Genomic DNA, 21,360 nt, shown 5'->3' with positions numbered 1-21,360 from the left:
GATTATAATAAAAAAAGAATTAACAATTAAAAATTTGAAAACATAATTGATTTTAAATTTTATTCTATAGTGGAATAATTTTTGATAAGTGTGATTTTATTATGATTCTATTATAGAACCAATTAAAAAAAATTCATTAATTTCAAAAAAATTAAATAAAACAATTGAGTAAATTTGATTTTTAACTTGGTAACTGAAATTTGTAACTATATATGATGAAAAATGAAATAAATTATAAATTTTATATTTTTTAAATAATGATTCTACACAATTCTCTATATAAGAGAATTATTCATAAAATGCTATATATACGCTATCATATATATATATATATGTGTGGCAATTCATGAAGGGCTCACTTAGAAGGTCCGTAGAGAACCATTATATAATAAAGTATAAATATATAATTTATTTCATTTTTCATCATATATAGTTACAAATTTTAATTACCAAATTAAAAACGAAGTTGCACAATTTTTTTCTTTAAAAAATCATTAAAATTTGATGAAATAGTTTAAAGTGGTTCTGTAGTGGAATCACAGTAAACTCATATTTATCAAAAATTATTTCATAGTAGAATCAAATTTAAAAAATATATTTTTTAAAATTTCAGTTGTTAAATTTTTTATTATATTTAAATATAATTATTATTCTACATTAATAACAAATTTGATAAAATTCTATAATGGAATCAAGAGTTTTGTACGGTTCTCTTTATAAGAAAGTTCTCTCTTGAAAAAAGACATATATATATAATGTTATAAATGTATATATTATGGCATAACAATGTTTTAAATGTTATGTTTTACTTGTTATCATGCGTTAACATCACATTAATATGATATTTTTCATTCTGCCTCGAGTATACACATATTTGTTTTTGGTATAATTTAATAATTCTCGTAATAATGAAGTTATTATGAAGTGCAATAGCGAGCGACATAATATGTAGATATGACGCTTATTTCCAAAAATCTTAAATTCAATTGATATTATATCAAATTTGGGATATGTAGATTATCGTACAATTTTTGTCGATGTATTTGTGAATATTCAATACATAATCCAGGCAATACGTGATGTGTTATTTTATATCTAACTGCAAGCGCACCGTGTCTATTACTAGTACAAAGTGTCAAGTGAATGTCTTATCCACAAGTAGACAAGTTTCAAGAATTTCAATTTAACTATTATAAATGATTTTCGAGAGAAGAACGAATATTGAAGATTTTTAACTAAATACTAATGCTAATTAAATATGACTTAAAATCAATTAACTAAAGATCTAGAAAGATGTTGGTTCATCATATTTATACCAAACTAATCACAAAGTATAACAATTCAGTGGGTCAAGTAATTAAAATAAAAGTTAATCTATCTCGAGCTTTAACACTTTCGGAAATCCAATGATACTCTCGCTTTCACTTTCAATTCTGCTATCGTATGTGTGCCTCTAGTGAGTAAAATCTCTCGATCTATTACTCCTATTGCATACTAGTAATCTATGATATTGCTAATTACACAGATTAAGTATTAAAACATATCGATTATTATTACTTTTTACTCATTAAACTACTAATCAAATTAAAACATATTTACGGTGCAAACATGGATTCCCCTCGCACCCTGAAATGAAACTACTCACTCATACTATATATAAAAGCACTAAAAATATTGATGAACAACATGTAAAATATATACCAAATACCTAAAATTTTATACTAATGGAGAATAATGAATCCAAGCTAAAACAATGGAAGATATGAAGAATAAAATAAACCTTCGATATGTTTATATAAACGTACGCGTGTATCTGTGTTTGCCCATAATAAAATCTGATGTCTAGTCTAATAAAAGTATTTTCTTATTCTAATAAAATTAAAAGTGAAATTTCTAAATCGAATATGATTCTTTAATTAAAATTCGTAGGTGTCTGTTCACTGTAGTTACTGGGCTTCTCCAGTTGAATTCTCCTTATGGGTCATCCCTAAATTAAAGAGAATTTCAAAAATTTCGCGTGGGCTGTAAAATCGTCAAAAACGGACTTCTGGAACTCAAGATACGGCTCAAATAGTATTGGCAGCCCGTGTAGCCCAATAATACGAATATTCCTCTATTTTTACTTTAAAATATTATTTTTGCTCCAAATTCTTCCAAGTCTAGAATTTCTTTGTAACCTATAGTAAAACACCAAAACCTATTAAATTAATATCCAAATCAGTGCAAAACATAATAAATATGATGACAAAATCATTTTAAAAAATATATATACACATTATCTCAAACATCCCACAATAAGCATTTGACGTTATCGGGAAAATAAGATAAATAAAAACTAAGTCCTAACTAACATCACTTTCGTCGATGACACGATTGCATTGAGTATATGCAACAAGCCGTTAAACCCCCAGGCAACCCTAGTAGGACGACTATTGTCTCGTGAGAGTTTATACTGAATATACCCACAAAATTCATTTTTTCTGCCAAGTTTCAAGTATGTAAATATATCATAGTACTCCACACATGTAAACTGCAATTACACAATTTCATTAGTCTTTCTTATTCGCACATCATTTGTACACAACTATCCAAGTATGCACACATTGTCCAGATAGACAAAAATAACATGAAATAAACATCAAAGTCATTTTTTGTAAGTAACATGTCATGGATAGATGAGCTCACAAAACTCTTAAATCACACAAGTGTGTAGGTTAAGTGTATTTTCTCAAGTTAAATCAATAAAGTCATGTGTTACCATAAGTTTGGCTGTCCATCGAATATCCACTACTTTGAATATATGCATGCACAAATTAAAAGGTCTTCGTTAAAGGTTGTAACATGGCTAAGATGTAGGGTAGGATATCAAGAAAAAGGCTAACACGTGGGTAACTTGATAAACTAATAGAGCATAATGTTCAATTTTTAATTAAGCACTCAAATATGAAATCAAATCATGTAAAAGTTGAGTGAACTCTAACAAGCATTAAGTTTAAGCACATATTACCATGTACTTTACCACTTCACATTGTACGAACAAATGAACACACCTCTACTTGATCTTCCTAATAGGACGAGTGTTGTCTCATGAGAGTTTATAGCGAATATACCCACAAAATACATTTTTTTCTGCCAAGTTTCAAGTGTGCAAATATATCATAGTAGTTCACACATGTAAACTGCAATTACACAATTTCGTTAGTCTTTCTTATTCGTACATCATTTGTACACAACTATCCAAGTATGCACACATTGTCTAGATAGACAAAATAACAGGAAACAAACATTAAAGTCGCTTTTTATAAGTAACATGCCATGGATAGATAAGCTCACAGAACTCTCAAATCACACAAATGTATAGGTTAAGTGTATTCTCTCAAGTTCAATCAATGAAGTCATGTGCTACCATTATCTTGGTTGTCCACCGAATCTCCACTACTTAAAATATAAGCATGCACAAATCAAAATGTCTTCATTAAGGGTTGTAACATGACTAAGGTGAAGGGTAGGATATCAAGAAAAAAACCAACAAGTGGGTAACTTGATAAACTAATAGAGCATAATGTTCATTTTTTAATTAAGCACTCAAATATGAAATCAAATCATGTAAAAGTTAGCAAACTCTTAAGAATATTAAGTTTAAGCACATGTTGCCGTGTACTTTACCACTTCACATTGTACGAACTAATAAACACACCTCTACATGATCTTCTCTTTTCTTTTTTTTTCATAGTCAAATAATTCTCCAGTAACCAAAGGTAGTGAAAAGTCACGAAGAAAAATAAGTAGTATTAAGTTAATCCTCCTTAATTTCTAGTACAATGCACTTAATATCATCACATGCACAATAATCGTCCCTTTCATATGGAATTGAACTCGCCATTAGTCTCAAAACACTTGACCTCTTTTTTTTTTCTTTATTGATATTTTTTCTAGAAAACTTCACTTTTTTTTCTTCCTCTTTCCACAAACTTATAAAAAAAGGGAGTAGCTAGCCAACCTTATCAATTCCCACAAAACTAACATACTATAACAAAGATATCCCCATACTATATTTTCACCAATCCTCAAATAAATCAAAATGCTCTACTAGTAAATCAAGACAAGAATAAATAAGTAGTCTCAAGCACTTAGAGTGGTGACATATCAAAATAACTGATAAAAGGCTCAAGTGGGTTCACTAAGGATATAATTCATGGGCACTATTTAGGTAAATGAGGTGAATCCTAGTGCCTTTATGTAACATCCCGATATTTTATGATTATTTTTAGTTAAACTAATTGATTTAAATATATTATATATTAGTGAGTTATAATTAAATCAGTTTGTTTAAGTAATTTTTTTTATTTATAATCAAAATATTAGTTTAAGAGTGCTGGTTAAAAAATAGTAAGGCTTTTATTAAAAAAATGAGGGTTTAAAAAAAGAAAAAAAAAAGAGATAGGGTTTGTAAAAAAAAAGGGACTTGCGTTATTTTTATGAAAGAGGGAGGTGAAGAGAGAAAGGGATTGAGAGAAGAGGAGAGAGTGAAAGAGATAAAAAAAAGAGAAGAAGATAAGACAAGCCAATGAGAAAGAGATGAACAACTGTTGTGCAAGACATGCATGTATAATAACAAGACTAAGTCACAATGACAACCCTAAGATTAAGTTGTATGATAATCTAAATCTGTATTCGGTATTGTATTTCTTGAGTCTGTAAAAATGGTTAGAAGATTAGACTGGGGGATTTTTCTGTGAACAGATTCAAGCTAAGGAATAAACTCTGGAAGAAGATCAAGCCACGATCATGCCTCAGAGAAAAGATGTAGAAGTTTGGAGTTGAATAAAGTTATTCTATGAACAATGTTTTAAGTCAAGATATCGACAACTCACAGATCAAGTTATATCGAGAAGTCATTCGAGAAGCCCAAATGACTTGTAGAGAAGTCCAAAATGGCTTATAAAGAAGTCTCAGAGATATCGACAAGTCAAATGAAAATGTAGAGAACTGGATATATCGATAAGTCATATTTGCATGTAGAGATCTCAAAGATATCGACAAGTCAAATGAAGATGTGAAGAATTGGAGATATCGACAAGTCAATTTCTCATATAGAGATCTCAGAGATACCAGCCTTTGACAAAGCTAACTGCACACTATGGAAAAAGAAAATGATGTTATTTATAAGAATGACCAACCCCGTGTACATTCAAATTCTCAAGAATGGACCTTTTATTTCTATGGAAAGGGTTCACGAGTCTACTGATGGAGATATGGTCATTCTAGCTCACTTTGCACCTAAAGACCCTGCAACATACTTAGAGCCTAAAATGGAAAAGGTCTCCCTGGACAGTGGCTTGTAAGTTGTAACTAATATTGATCGAGTCACTTGATAATGTAATGTACAACAAAATTATCAACTGTGACACAAACAAGCAGATTTGGGAGAAAATTGAAATTCCGTGTGAAGATACAGAGAAAGTTAGATGAAATCAAAGGAGATTACTGGTGTCTCAGTATGAGGGATTCATGGCTAGACCTAAAGAAAGAATTGCTGAAGTTTTTGAAAGGTTCAACAAATTGATTAATGACTTGCAACTTCATGATAAATATTATAAAGCTGAGGAGGTTAACCTAAAGTTTTTTCTAGCCCTTCCTGACCATCTTGAACAAAAGATATCTGCTATTAGAGAAGGAAGAGACTTGAGCAGAATGACATTGGAGGTCCTATATGGGATTCTGAAAACATATGAGCTTGAAATATTGTAGAAAAAGTCATTAAAGGAAAACCAAGGACATGTGGTTGATGGATCTAGTGCCTTGATGGTCAATGCCATTTCAATACTTGAAGATGAACAAGAAGTTCAAACTCCAGTCACTCATGCAGTTGAGAAAAAGAACAAGGAGCCTCAGAAACTGTTAGTGTAGGTGCCCTAGAGGCAATACATTATTCTTTTAAATCTTTATGTCAGTTGATCATTCAATAAATGTATTTATTATGACCTTAATTACTGTGATATTTTGTTAGCATAATAAATGTCCTTAGAATCATGATACACATTGTATAGTTTAAGTACATGACTTGAACTTGAGATTATATAATATATCATATTCTTAAAGGTCTCTAGTCGAGTATTATTATATAGGACAATAATAATACATAGATAGACTAGTATGTTGTTTGACAAGATAACCATATCTCATTGGTTATAAGTATGGTGATACTAAAGTCAATACATAGGTACATGTGAGAGTACATGACACTGGACAGACCCACAGTGAGATTCTTCATGTTTAATAAAGTCATAAGAAAGACTCATAGTGATAATGGTGTAACGATCCTTTGACTTGAAATCATTATATTTCTATACGAGGATTAATATACTTTGACTACATTAAAAGTTACTTTTGATCGGGTGATGATAAAAGTGGACATCGGGTATATCATGAGTTGTATGAGAAATATGAATGATAGATAAATGATTTAACCCTCCTATAATTAGGAGAGATATTATTGGCCTCTTGATTGAGTGAGATTATAAAAGCATGGTCATGCTCAAATAATGATTTGTCTTGATAATCTACTCATGGATCAAGTAAACCCGGATTAAATGTTGAAGAGGATGACTAAATACATGCCTCGAGTTTAATCTATAATATGTATGGTTAAAGAGATTATATTACATGAAAAACATTAATCATGAAAGGTTTTATCTAATCACGATTTAATTATTGTTTAATTGGGTAACAATGATGTATTACTAGATACCGCTCATTGTTTATAATTTTATTAGAGAATAAAATTATTGCCAATTAAATAATAGCCTATAGGGTCGCACAAATAGAACACTTAATGGAATAGTTATTTTAAATTAATTGATGATTATTCGAATTTTATTATAATTAAGTAAGACTTAATTGAGATAATATAAATTCGAATTAAAAGGAATGTTTTTGCCCATAATAATTAAGTATGACTTAGTTATTAATTAAATAATAGAAATTCTTTTTTATTATTTAATTCAATACCTACTAGGGTTGGGCTTTGCTGTTATGGGCCTTTTTAATCAGCCATTATAAATACATAATGATAGGTTAAAAGAGGTGTGTACGTTTTTTTTGAGAAAACCCTAGCAGCAAAGAGAGGCAGAGGCAATTCGGATCGTCAAGAAGGAGGCTAGTACATTCATTCCGTAGTCAAGCTCGTGAGACGTTCTTGAAGATGCTCGTGTGGATACCATAGAGGTGTTTCTCCGAGAGGTAGACACAAAGCGTGATAGCTAGGATCTCCGTTGAGTTCTTGAAAGTTAAGCTCTTGAAATGTATGATTCGTTATCTCCATAATCTGCCCATAATTATACATGGATCCTGTTTTTGGGTTTCGAATTTTTTTGTTTTATTTATGTTTATCCGCTGCGTTTTATGCCTTCGGACCCAACAATGGCATCAGAGCTACGTGTATAAGGGGCTGATTTGGTTACGTGTTTACTGTATTTTTACAAGTATGCATGTGTGATGAGTCTGCCATGATAACAATTACGTTATATGAGTCTGCCATGATAACAGTTATGTTATATGAGTCTGCCATGATAACAGTTATGTTATATGAATGATATGATAAATCTGTTAATGATCTATATGATGATACTAGTATGTTTAAGATCTGCCATAACTCATATGTATGCGATCTCTTATAATATGTATACTGATACATGTTTTTGGTAATTGGGATATGGGTCGTGTGTATACTGATACATGCTTTTGGAATAGTATTATGATACATGTTTTGCTAGTATTCTGATACCTGATTTTGCAAAAATTTCCGCCATCGGGGGGCTCGCTGCCCCCCCGAACCCCCCAGCGACCTCACCGCGGAGGTCGATCCGCGTGCTTAGGGTTTCATTTTTAATTTGTGCTTATGACATATGCTTTACTTATTTATTATTCTTGATTGGATCATGATAAGTGATAAATAGTATGTCATCTTTATATGATCTATAATGTTCTTTAATGGTTACTTGAGCATGGTGCATAGTTATGGCCTTAAGACCTTAGTTGTAATGGTTTATTCTTTTGGTTTGTTAGAAATACGACTTGCATGTCATTTTCTATTTGTAGTTGTTTTATCTTGAATGTAACTCGAGTTCTTTTGTAAGTTCATTAGTATAATTCTTAATGTAACATCCAAGAAGGACAAGGGAACAAGGAGACATCCTATGGAGGCCAAGGAGACAATGGAAGCAATAGAGAAGACATATGCAATAGTTATTTTTACACCATAGATTGACCTTGATCTTTTCATTAGCCTGAAAAGATCACATAGGATTGGGCCATAACTATTGCACGTTTACTTTACGCACTTTTCATATGATGTATAAATAGTATGTGTAGAGTAGAAAATGCATGTTTTAATTAGATTAATGATGCATGTATGTATTAGATACATCACCCATGCCATGCCTTTAAACAAGATAAAATCTGTAACGACTCAAGATTTAAAATCAACAAACGATCATGAGATTCTCGTGTTTATGAAACACGGAATAAAATACAAATTTTCTTTATTTCTGACATGGGGCGATTTTGTCGACAACGGGTTCATAGAACTTGTAAGGCTGTGGGTTTTAAGCGAGACCGATGTGACTCCTCCACTACCTGGAAATCAAACCATTGACGAGTATTGATTTGAAGTATTTTATTCAAGGAAAAATTGGGAATCTCTTTATGATGGGATCATGATCGTTCTAAATTAAAAATCCCTAAGTAAAAATATTAAGTTTTAATCAGATGCTTTCCAATGAATGAACACTCATTGAATCCTAGATCGATAAGGGGAAGGGCTGTTAGTGGCAGGGGACTCCTATCTATCGTGGTGAAATGCGACGAATATAAACGGTTATATTCGGACGTTGTATCATTGGGTCTAACTTAACTGAGTCATCATAATAAGGTGAATATAAACGGTTATATTCAACTATTATGAACTTAGAAGCATAGAGTTTGGTTAAAAATCTATTGGATAGATAAGATCAATTGTTGTTCACCAAATTATCCAAGAATTATATATGATATAATTGACAATTGTTGTCTACCTAAATAATCATGTTTTAAGGATACCAGTGGTTGACTTAGGACAGGACGAAATATGGATCTTGGCTCACTAGAAAGATTTATGGGATATACTTTCCGAATTAATAGTTAGGGCTATTAATTTGATAAAAAAATAGTGGGAGATATATTATGAATATATCATAATCATATGAACATAAAATTTTAACTCAGACAATCTAATGTTTATTTTGCGCTTTTATTATTGTAGATACTGAGTAATGGCAAACAACACAAACACACTATCCATACGTTCAATTCTTGAGAAGGACAAGCTGACAGGAGGAAACAACTTCCTAGACTGGCAGAGGAATTTGAGGATTGTCCTCAGGCAGGAGCGCAAGCTTCATGTCATTGATATTCCTCTTCCAGGCCCCCTTCCTGAGGGTGCTACTGCTGATGAACGAGCAGCACGCACAAGGAATGAGAATGATGCAAATAATGTTGCATGTCTTATGTTGGCAACTATGAGTGCTGAGCTTCAAAGACAACATGTGCATATGGATGCATATACTATCAATGAGCACTTGCAAAGCATGTTTGCAAGCCAAACTCATCAAGAAAGGTTCAACACGAGTAAGTCACTTTTTAATTGCAAACAAGGGGCAAGTGAACCAGTTGGCCCACATGTTCTGAAGATGATTGGTTACATTGAGTACCTTGAAACTTTGGGTTTCCCGATTGGTCCGGAAACTAGTATTGACCTAATCATGAATTCTTTGAACAACAAATTCACTCAGTTTGTTGTGAACTACAATATGAATGAATTTGAAAAAACACCTACTGAATTGTTGCATATGTTGAGAACATATGAGACCAACATGAAGACAGCTGAACCTGCTCCCATACTGATGGTGGGAAATAAAGGTAAGGCCTAAGGGAAGGGCAAGTGGAAGGGTAAGAAGAAGATTGGATCTGATTCTACACCCAAGCCAAAATCAGGTCCCAAATAGGCTTTAAAGCCTAAAGGTGGTGTGGCCAAGGGTGAATGTCACTACTGTAAGAAAGCTGGTCACTGGAAGAGAAACTGTCCAATTTACTTGGAGGATCTGAAGAAAATGAAAGTAGTTCAGATTTCTGGATCAGGTATTTATGTTATAGAAGTCAATTTGTCTATTTCTACATCTTGGGTATTTGATACTGGATGTGCTTCTCATATTTGTATAAATGTGCAGGGCCTGCAGAGAAGTAGGACTTTGGCTAAGGGAGAAGTGGACCTAAGAGTAGGCAATGGAGCAAAAGTTGTTGCTTTAGCTGTAGGGACTTATTATTTATCTATGCCCTCTGGGCTTGTTTTAGAACTAGAAGACTGTTTTTACATGCCTGCGATTCGCAGAAACATTATTTATGTTTCTTGTTTGGACAAGAAAGGTTTTTCGTTTATAATAAAGAATAACAGTTGCTCTTTTGCTTTGAATGATTTAAACTATGGTGTTGCGCGTTTATTTAATGGTTTATATGTTCTTGATTTAGATAATCCTGTCTGTAATATAGAAAACAAACAACTTAAAATAAATGACTCAAATCAAACATACCTCTGGCATTGTCGTCTAGGCCACATAAATGAGAAACACATATCCAAATTACATAAGGATGAATACTTGGATAAGTTTGATTTTGAATCATACCAAGAATGTGAATCTTGTTTGCTTGGTAAGATGACTAAAGCCCCTTTCACTGGTAAGGGTCAAAGGGCCACTAAACGTCTGGAGCTAATACATAGTGATGTATGTGGCCCAATGCGTGTAATGGCTAGAGGAGGCTACTACTACTTCATAACATTTACTGATGATTTCAGTAGATATGGATATATATATCTTATGAAGAACAAATCCGATTCTTTTGAAAAATTTAAAGAATACAAGGTTGAAGTAGAGAAGCAAATTGGCGGAGATGCAAGTATTAAGATCTTACGATCCGATCGTGGGAGTGAATACTTAAGCACCGAATTTAGAGAGTATTTAAAAGAGTGTGGTATTGTATCACAACTCACTCCGCCAGGAACACCTCAATGGAATGGAGTTTCAGAGAGGAGAAATCGCACCTTGTTGGACATGATGCGATCGATGATGAGTCATACAGATCTTCCAATAAGTTTCTGGGGTTACGCTCTAGAAACAACGGCTTTCACACTTAACCGTGTTCCTACTAAGAAGGTTCAAAAGACTCCATATGAGATATGGAAGGAGAAACGGTCAGGCATGAACTTTATGAAAGTTTGGGGATGTAAGGCATTTGTGAAACGTCAAGAATCTGACAACTTGGACCTAAATCCAAAGAGTGCATATTTGTGGGATACCCTAATGAAATAAAGGCGTATATTTTTATAGTCCTTCTTAGCAAAAAGTGTTTATTGCTCGAGATGCTGTCTTCATGGAAAGAGATCTTGTTTCCAAAAGAAACAGTGGGAGAACTATAGATCTCGATGAAGATCGAGAACCGCAAAATAGCATTGAACCTGAAGTGGAACAAGAGCAGAATAATGATAATGCTCAACAAACACAGGTTGTTCGTAGATCTGGTAGATTTCGCCATGAGCCAGAGAGATATGGATTTCTCATGACTCAGTGTGGTGATTTGATGCTCATAGATGAAGATGAGCCTCTCACATACCAAGATGCTATGAACAGTCCAGACTTTAAGAGATGGCTTGAATCCATGAAATCCGAGATAGATTCCATGTACGAAAACCAAGTATGGACTTTGGTTGATCCACCTGAAGGGGTAAAACCCATAGGGTGCAAATGGGTTTTTAAGAAGAAAAAGGGCATGGATGGAAATGTTCAGACCTATAAAGCTAGGCTGGTTGCAAAAGGTTTCAAACAAATTCATGGTATTGACTATGATGAAACTTTCTCACTAGTGGCTATGGTCAAGTCTATAAGGATTTTACTTGTCATTGCAGAATTCCATGATTATGAAATCTGGCAAATGGATGTCAAAACAGCCTTCCTTAATGGAAGTCTTGAAGAGGATGTGTACATGACACAACCTGAGGGTTTTGTCGATCCAAGGAATGCTGGCAAGGTATGTAAATTGCGTCGATCCATTTATGGATTGAAGCAATCCTCTAGGAGATGGAATATCCGTTTTGATGAATTAGTCACAGAGTATGGCTTTGTTTAAAACGAAGATGAACCGTGTGTTTACAAGAAGGTTAGTGGGAGCTATGTGGCATTCATAGTACTATATGTTGATGATATACTACTAATGGGGAATGACATACCTTCTCTAAAGGCTGTTAAGACTTGGTTAGGGAGCAATTTCTCCATGAAAGTCTTTGGTGAGGCATCCTACATTCTAGGAATGAGGATCTATAGAGAAAGATCTAGAAGGATGATCGGTCTAAGTCAAAGCACATACATTGATAAGGTTTTGCATCGCTTTGGAATGCAAAATGCAAAAAGGGGATATGTCCCCGTGTCTCAAGGGATAACAATCTCTAAGGACCAGTGTCCGAAATCATTGGATGAGAAGGACCACATGAATAAAGTTCCATATGCTTCAGCAATTGGATCTATCATTTATGCAATGGTATGTACTCGCCCAGATGTCTCGTATGCTTTGAGCATGACGAGCTGATACCAGTCTAATCCGGGTGAAGGTCACTGGACGGCAGTCAAGAATATTCTTAAGTACCTGAAAAGAACTAAAGATTCATTCTTGGTGTATGGAGGAGAAGAGAAACTCGTTGTAAAAGGTTACACCGATGCAAGTTTCCAAACAGACAGAGATGATACTGTATCACAGTCTGGTTTTGTGTTTTCTTTAAACGGAGGTGCTGTAAGCTGGAAGAGTTCAAAGCAAGAAACAGTAGCTGATTCTACAATGGAGGCTGAGTACATTGTAGCTTGTGAAGCAGCTAAGGAGGTCGTTTGGATTCGAAAGTTCATTTATGATTTGAGAGTGGTTCCATCGATCGCAGATCCCATTGATCTATACTGCGATAATAATGGAGCCATTGCACAGGCTAAAGAACCTAGATCACACTCCCGGGCTAAACATATACTCAGGAGATTTCACCTTATTCGAGAGATTAATGAAAGGGGTGATATACACATATGTAAAGTGCACACAAATGATAACATTGCAGACCCACTGACCAAAGGCTTATCGCAGCAGAAGCACGATGGTCACACTAGTTCTATGGGTATTAGATATATGGGTGATTGGCTCTAGTGCAAGTGGGAGATTGTTAGTGTAGGTGCCCTAGAGGCAATACATTATTCTTTTAAATCTTTATGTCAGTTGATCATTCAATAAATGTATTTATTATGACCTTAATTACTGCGATATTTTGTTAGCATGATAAATGTCCTTAGAATCATGATACACATTGTATAGTTTAAGTATATGACTTGAACTTGAGATTATATAATATATCATATTCTTAAAGGTCCCTAGTCGAGTATTATTATATAGGACAATAATAATACATAGATAGACTAGTATGTTGTTTGACAAGATAACCACATCTCATTGGTTATAAGTATGGTGATACTAAAGTCAATACATAGGTACATGTGAGAGTACATGGTACTGGACAGACCCACAGTGAGATTCTTCATGTTTAATAAAGTCATAAGAAAGACTCACAGTGATAATGGTGTAACGATCCTTTGACTTGAAATCATTATATTTCTATACGAGGATTAATATACTTTGACTACATTAAAAAGTTACTTTTGATCGGGTGATGATAAAAGTGGACATCGGGTATATCATGAGTTGTATGAGAAATATGAATGATAGATAAAGGATTTAACCCTCCTATAATTAGGATAGATATTATTGGCCTCTTGATTGAGTGAAATTATAAAAGCATGGTCATGCTCAAATAATGATTTGTCTTGATAATCTACTCATGGATCAAGTAAGCCCGGATTAAATGTTGAAGAGGATGACTAAATACATGCCTCGAGTTTAATCTATAATATGTATGGTTAAAGGGATTATATTACACGAAAAACATTAATCACGAAAGGTTTTATCTAATCACGATTTAATTATTGTTTAATTGGGTAACAATGATGTATTACTAGATACCGCTCATTGTTTATAATTTTATTAGAGAATAAAATTATTGCCAATTAAATAATAGCCTATAGTATCGCACAAATAGAGCACTTAATGGAATAGTTAATTTAAATTATGGATTTAAATTAATTGATGATTATTCGAATTTTATTATTATTAAGTAAGACTTAATTGAGATAATATAAATTCGAATTAAAAGGAATGTTTTTGCCCATAATAATTAAGTATGACTTAGTTATTAATTAAATAATAGAAATTCATTTTTATTATTTAATCCAATACCTACTAGGGTTGGGCTTTGCTATTATGGGCCTTTTTAATCAGCCATTATAAATACATAATGATAGGTTAAAAGAGGTGTGTACGTTTTTTTTAGAAAACCCTAGCAGCAAAGAGAGGCATAGGCAATTTAGATCGTCAAGAAGGAGGCTAGTACATCCATTCCATAGTCAAGCTCGTGAGACGTTCTTGAAGGTGCTCGTGTGGATACCATAGAGGTGTTTCTCCGAGAGGTAGACACAAAGCGTGATAGCTAGGATCTCCGTTGAGTTCGTGAAAGTTAAGCTCTTGAAAGGTATGATTCGTTATCTCCATAATCTGCCCATAATTATACATGGATCCTGTTTTTGGGTTTCGAAATTTTTTGTTTTATTTACGTTTATCCGCTGCGTTTTATGCCTTCGAAACCCAACAGAAACATGTCATATTGGATCTAGAAGATGTTGAGTATTATACCCTTGATGAGCTAGATGAGATGGATTAATCTATGGCTTACCTTGCTAGAAAATTTTCTAAAATAAGGGTGAAAAGGCCAAAGTATTTCAAGAGCAAGGGACAAACCTCAAATAACAATAACTGGAAGGGAAAAACTCAGTACAACTCAGGTGGTAAAGGTGTCTACAGAACTGGGTATGTTGACAGATCAAAAATAAGGTGTTACAACTGTGATGAGTTGGGCCACTTTGCAACTGAGTGTAGGAAGCCAAAGAAAGTGAAGAAGGATAAAGCTTACGTGGATTTAGAAGTAAATTATGAAGCTCTCTTGAAGAAATAACAGGTAAAGGCTTACATAGCTGAAGACAAGAGTTAGGATGACACTGATGAAGATGATGATAATGAAGAATTTGGAAATTATGCACTCATGGATTTAGAGCAATGAGAATCATCCTCATCAAAATCAGAGGTACTAACTCTAACTACCATTGATTTACATATAATCCAATTTAAGGAAATGTTGAAAAGATGAGTATAGAAATATTTCACATCCACAGAAGCATGGTGGCAGCTACCGAGAAAGTTAGTTTACTGTCAAAGATTAATGAGAAGCTTGGGATTGAAAAGCAAGAATTGGAACTGCAACTTGTTGAGCTTGAAACAACCAAGCAAGAAAATGAATATCTGAAAAAGAAGCTAAAGTGTGCAAGTGACTTTGAAGCAGTGCTGAGGGAAAAATTGGAAAAGAACGAAGTGAAATTGAAGTCGTTTAAAAATGCATCTCAGTTGATTGGACAATACCATGAGAAAAACAAATCATGTGTTAATATATCTATTGGTTTGGACTATGATGCCTTGAACAATAATAATAAAAATAAAGGTGATAAAGGGAAAGCAATTGTAAATCAAGATGTCCAAGTTATGCTGAAAAAAGTTGATGCACCTTTGTTCAAGGCATGTGAGGTTAATTTTAGTGAGGTTGAGTTGGTCATCAAGCAAGAACTTGCAGATGAAGACAGTGAAAAGAAAAATGTAGAAACCACAACCACAAATGAACCTAAAAAGAAACCAATAGTCAATCAAGTTATCAAGACACCAACCAAGAAAATTAAAATTGAGAATATTGGGAAAAAGAAAAAGAACAGGAATGGAAAAATAGGTGTAAAAGATGTCACTTCTGGATTATGAACATCCCTACTGATTGTTCGTGGATATGGAGACGTATTCTTGAACTCAGACCACTAGCTTTACAGTTTCTCAAATTTAAAGTTAGAAATGGCACTGCTTTCTCCCTGTGGTTTGACCCTTGGTGGCACAACTCCTGTCTTGCACCTATCAACACAGATCCCATCATCACGCAATCAGGTATCCCTTCTTCGGCCACAGTCTCTGCCATCATCCATAATGGTAATTGGCTCCTACCTCAACCAAGTACGAGAACTCATCACCTCAGTGTTACCTTTGCTCATTGGTTAAACAACTTTGATCACCCCATTTTTTACTCTAACACCTCAGACACAATTTACTGGAATGACTTCATGGTTACCAAGCTGAAGGCCCGTCACATCTAGGATTCCATCAGGTTTAGACTTCCTAGAATTACCTGGTTTAATTGGGTCTAACATAAGCTTCATGTCACTAGGTATGCTCATCATGAATGGTTGGTCTGCCTTAACAGGCTTCCTACTCTAATCCGCCTTGCTGCGTTTGGTATATCCAACAGTACTGCTTGCTTCTTTTGTGTTGGAGGGGTCGAGCATCTGGATCATCTCTTTCTCCAATGCCCTTACAGTAACTATGTTCTTCGAGCCTTATCTGTCATCATCCATACTAGTATCTGAGGTGATACTTGGCTTGATTTCTTAAGTCACCGGGGTACCATTTGTCATCCAGGTTATCGAGATTTAGCCTTGCTAACAGCTCAAATATTTGCTTACCATATTTGGCGAGAATGGAATGCGAGAGCTCATAACAAATGAATTTTTGGCCCTTCAAAGATTATTCCAGCCATTGTTGTAGATATTAAAGCTCGTATTACTAACGCTAGTTGGCTTATAAAACATGACTGTTTAAATACTATAACTAGTTGGCTTGTTTGAGGATGGCGCCTCCTTTTGCTTTCTATTTTCAATCTTCTTTAGATTGATCATAGATAGTCCCATCTATGGCTTGTCATAGAGCTAGGGAACTTCCCTATTTTGTTTCCTGTTTTTTCTCTTATATAAAAAAGTTTAGCAAAAAAAACAACAACTATACCTTTTTTGTAAATGCCCCCAGAAAGCAGTGTCAAAGATGTGGATCAACAAATCACCTAACTCACCTTTGTAAAAAGGCTATTAGTGAGCCAAAGTTGGGAGTCTGCAAATACAATAAAGCATTGGCTGAAGATCCCTATTCATTTTGTGACAAATTTGATTGCATTCCTTGCAATATGAAAATGATAACAAGCTATCATAAACTGAGAGTAGACCTCAAAGAAGTTAATCTTGGATCTACATCTAAAAAGGAAAATGCAAATTAATCAATAAATACTGTTCTTTTTGAATCATCAAATTCTACTTCTGCAACTTCTGTGAAAAGGAAAAAAGTACCCAACATTGCTCGGGTAACTAAACACACTTAATCCTCATTGTGTGCAGGGCAAAATGAAAAGAGTCATATGGATCATTAACAGTGGATGCTCCAGGCATATGACAGGTGATAAGGCTCTGCTATCACAATTTGAGGAGATGGTTGGCCCATTGGTGACTTTTGGAGACAACCTCAAAGGATTCACAATGGGATATGACAAGCTGGTTTCTGGAAATATTGTCATAGAAGATGTAGCACTGGTTATTAGACTTGAAGTTAATCTTCTAAGTGTCAGCCAATTTACTGACAAAGGATTCAAGGTAAATTTTGAAAAAGAAGACTGCTCAATTATCAGCAAAAAAACTGGTGAAACTGCTATGAAAGGAGTATGAAAAGGAAGCTTGTTTGTAGCAGACCTAAATTCAGCAAACAAGGATGGAATTTGCTGCTTCTATACCAAGGCATCCATTGAGCAAAGCAAGCTATGGCACAAGAAACTCTCTCACCTGTATTACAAAGCAATTATACCTTGGTGGAAAAGGAATTAGTAAGAGATATGCCAAATCTGGAATTTGTTCAAAGTGAAGTTTGTGAGGCTTGTCATAAAGTAAAAATGAAGAGGTCCAGTCATAAGAGAAAAACTGTGAATTCCATAAGCTTCATACAATCTAACAGGTCTGTGACTCTCCTTTGTCCACTTCATCTTGATCCTTAATCTTTCATTCTTTAAGTTGTTTTTGTAAGCTTTCCAATTCAGTGGTATAACTATTTGTTAACTGATAATCCTGGATATTTAAGTTGTTCGTATACTGAATTTTGAGGCTGTTGTCGAGATCTATTTTGCTATATAGAGAAGTCACATATCGATATGTGGAATGACTTATCGATATCTCTACTTCTCAATAAGTTTATGCCTTGTCGAGATCTTCAGTTCTTTATAAGTAGATTGATTTGTCGATATCTCTAGTTCTCTACATAGACTTTTGACTTGTCGATATCTCCAGTTCTTTACAAGTAGATTTTGTCTTATCAATATCTCCAGTTTTCTACAAGTAGATTTTGACTTGTCGATATCTCTAGTTCTCTACATGGACTTTTTGACTTGTCGATATCTTGACTTCTCTACAAGCGAATTGACTTGTCAATATCTCTTGGGACTTCTCTACAAGTCATTTTTGACTTCTCGACATACATCTCTATACTTCTTGATTTGTAACATGTCGATATGTGACTTAAAACATTTTCCAAAAATAACATTATTCAAATCCAAGCTTCTACACTTCTCTCTAAAGCATGATCATGATTGATCTTCTTCTAGAGTTTATACCTTAGCTTGATGGATATTCATAGAAAAATCCTCTAGTCTAATCTCCTTAACACTTTTACAGACTCAAGAAATACAAATACAAAATTCAATAAGATTATCATACAACTGATTCTTAGGGTTGTCAAAGTGACTTAGTCTTGTTATGTAGGCACAACATATGATGTGAGTTCCCGGAGTCATCATGTTGTTCTTCCTGCTAAAGTTCCGGGTCTGGGCGATTCTTTTTCTTCCACAGAATCAACGCTGCCTAAATTTTATCTGGGATCATGTTTCCCCAAGGAGTTTTTGGAACGTCAGTATATTTGTGTGGATCCTTTGATCTCCATGTGGGAGATTTTGGGTTGAAGTGTGGGTTATGGGGAGCTCATCTTCCGCATCTTCAACAAGATCATCCCTGTTCCTGGGTACCGAACTTGATCCAATAAGTTTGTTTTTCTTTGTGGTAATTTTCGCAATTTCAATCAATTAATAGAGTTCAACTGACGACAATATCATAGGCAAACCCTTCGACACTTAAATTAGATGTACGCAAGCAAATTAATTCGCTAGATCTAACTTCAATCTAGATCTATTTAGCTAAGTAATAGTTTTGATAGACTAAAAAAGTAGATCTGAGGGTATGAGAACGATCTTACCTGGGTGTAAGATTACGGTCTCCTGGACGGAGATGAGCAGGTGAAAACACCACCACAAAACGGAGGTTCTCCCCCTCCTTCTAGCGCCAATGATAATTCCAATTTTTTTCCGTGGTCCTCCCCTTTGTCTATCCGGATTCAGACTCCATTTGACCATGAATATGGGTGTTTGAGGTTTAGCTCGGATGTGGTTCCTCCAAAACTAAACCGGAGGAGGTGGCATCCCGCGAAAACTCTGGCGTAAGAATGAGATAGGGTTTGGAGAAGAAGGGTTTAATAAGAATTAATTAAATATATGTGTGATGTGTGTATAGGTGTGCATGTGAGTAAAAAATGTACAAAACAAACACCTGTTTAAGAGTCTTCTATAGGCTTGTAATTAGTGTTTGAGGGTTGTTACCTTGGATCTACAACAATGAAAATTTCTGGACTCAGGGCATTTGGACGCCAATGATGGTTACACGTGTCCAGGTGTCTTCTTTTTATGTTGGGGTGTGTTAGGTGTGCCATGTATGTGCGTGACCCATGATTAGGGTATATTTCTCATACTCACAACCTAATCATTCAATCATTCAGAGAAATATTCTGATGTCACAATACCTTCTGGGTACAATCATGTGTATGTCTTTGGGTTTGGATTCCTTTATTTTGGGTCTTTTTGGAGTTTTAGCTTGGCCAAGTGTATTATGTGGCCTATCACAGCTTTACCTTCTCTCAAAATGACGAAGAGGCTGACAGATCTCTGGCTTGTGTGTACACTAAGAGAGGATGATGCACAATTAAAGTAGGATATGTTCATTTCAAGAGAATTAAGATATGCGCTCCATTCGTCACAAGCTATCTGTCACTGTATGCAGATTTTCTTACAGTGATTAGTATTATGCACCAAGGGCCACAGCATAGTATCATCTTATTTAACGAAACGAACATGTCATATAAAGTATGCGTCTTAGTTGAACTTGATCACAAACTTATATTGCAAAAAAACAAACGTTGCATTCCTCGTTCTGTAAGATTATGTTGCATTACAATATCACTATCAGATGATCATGTATCAAGGCAACTATAAATAAGTAAAACATAAAAGGTAAACAAAATAAATCCCCTCTCCCTTTTTTCTTTAAAATTTATCATGGGCAATCTCTTCTTCGTCTTTCTGTACTGAATGGCTAATGGTGCTTAGGATCAGGACCTCCGGGACTTAGCCGATTAGGCTTGTCAAATCCTCCATTATTCAGTTCATGTTTTTGCATGCTTACTCTTATAATTTCAGTACCAGTCTCGATCAATGCTTGCTTCGTCTTATTTGGAAACGATTCGAGAGCACGAGCATCAGAACATGCAACTGAAACCAAGAACAATATTATGCAGAACCAAAATTTCAGGCAAGCCATTCTGATATCAGCTGATACTTGTAAACTGAGATATAATGGTGATGAGAGATTGTAATGTAGGGGGAATGTGGACGTAAAATAGGGGCTTTATATAGGCCTCCCTCTTAAAGTTGATATATTATTTTAATCGAAAGTGTACAAAAAAGAAGAGTCACATAAGCAGATTCAAAAATTCCATATCATTCGAGTAGACAATAATCCAAACATTGTCACTTTTAACCAAAGGATGATTTTTATGCCTCAGATTCATCTTCAAAAGTATGAACATTTAAATTGGATTCTTCTTGTGTGTTTCACTTTGCTGAGATGTTAGGGCAGCCGCATTTTTATCAGAATATATACAAACAAAGAAAACCAGTAAATAAAGAATTTTCACCAATGCATTCTCAGAAATGTGGTAATATAATCACACCTCATTCATCTCAGAAAACAATGCATATAGAGTATCAACATTTTAGATTAAATTAAGGGTCCTCTTTCCTAGTCATAAGCCAAATGGATTCTGAAGCTTATATGCACTTGTCATGCATTTTGAACATTTCTTAATCGTTTGAGTAACTGAAAGGCCAAAACCACCATTCTTTATTTTTGA

General features: G+C 34.4%; 1 protein-coding gene across 1 annotated transcript; it reads right to left on the bottom strand.

The window, feature by feature from the left end:
• Positions 1–20,490: 20,490 nt before the first annotated feature.
• On the bottom strand, positions 20,491–20,804 carry LOC141697026 (CLAVATA3/ESR (CLE)-related protein 1-like). Its single transcript, XM_074501207.1, has one exon. It carries the CDS (start codon positions 20,766–20,768, stop codon positions 20,544–20,546), a length of 225 nt encoding a protein of 74 aa, XP_074357308.1. The 5' UTR covers positions 20,769–20,804; the 3' UTR covers positions 20,491–20,543.
• Positions 20,805–21,360: the final 556 nt, after the last annotated feature.

Source organism: Apium graveolens, chromosome 11, assembly GCF_009905375.1.
Source record: "Apium graveolens cultivar Ventura chromosome 11, ASM990537v1, whole genome shotgun sequence".
NCBI lineage: Eukaryota > Viridiplantae > Streptophyta > Magnoliopsida > Apiales > Apiaceae > Apium > Apium graveolens.
This window is presented reverse-complemented; position numbering and strand designations above follow the sequence as displayed.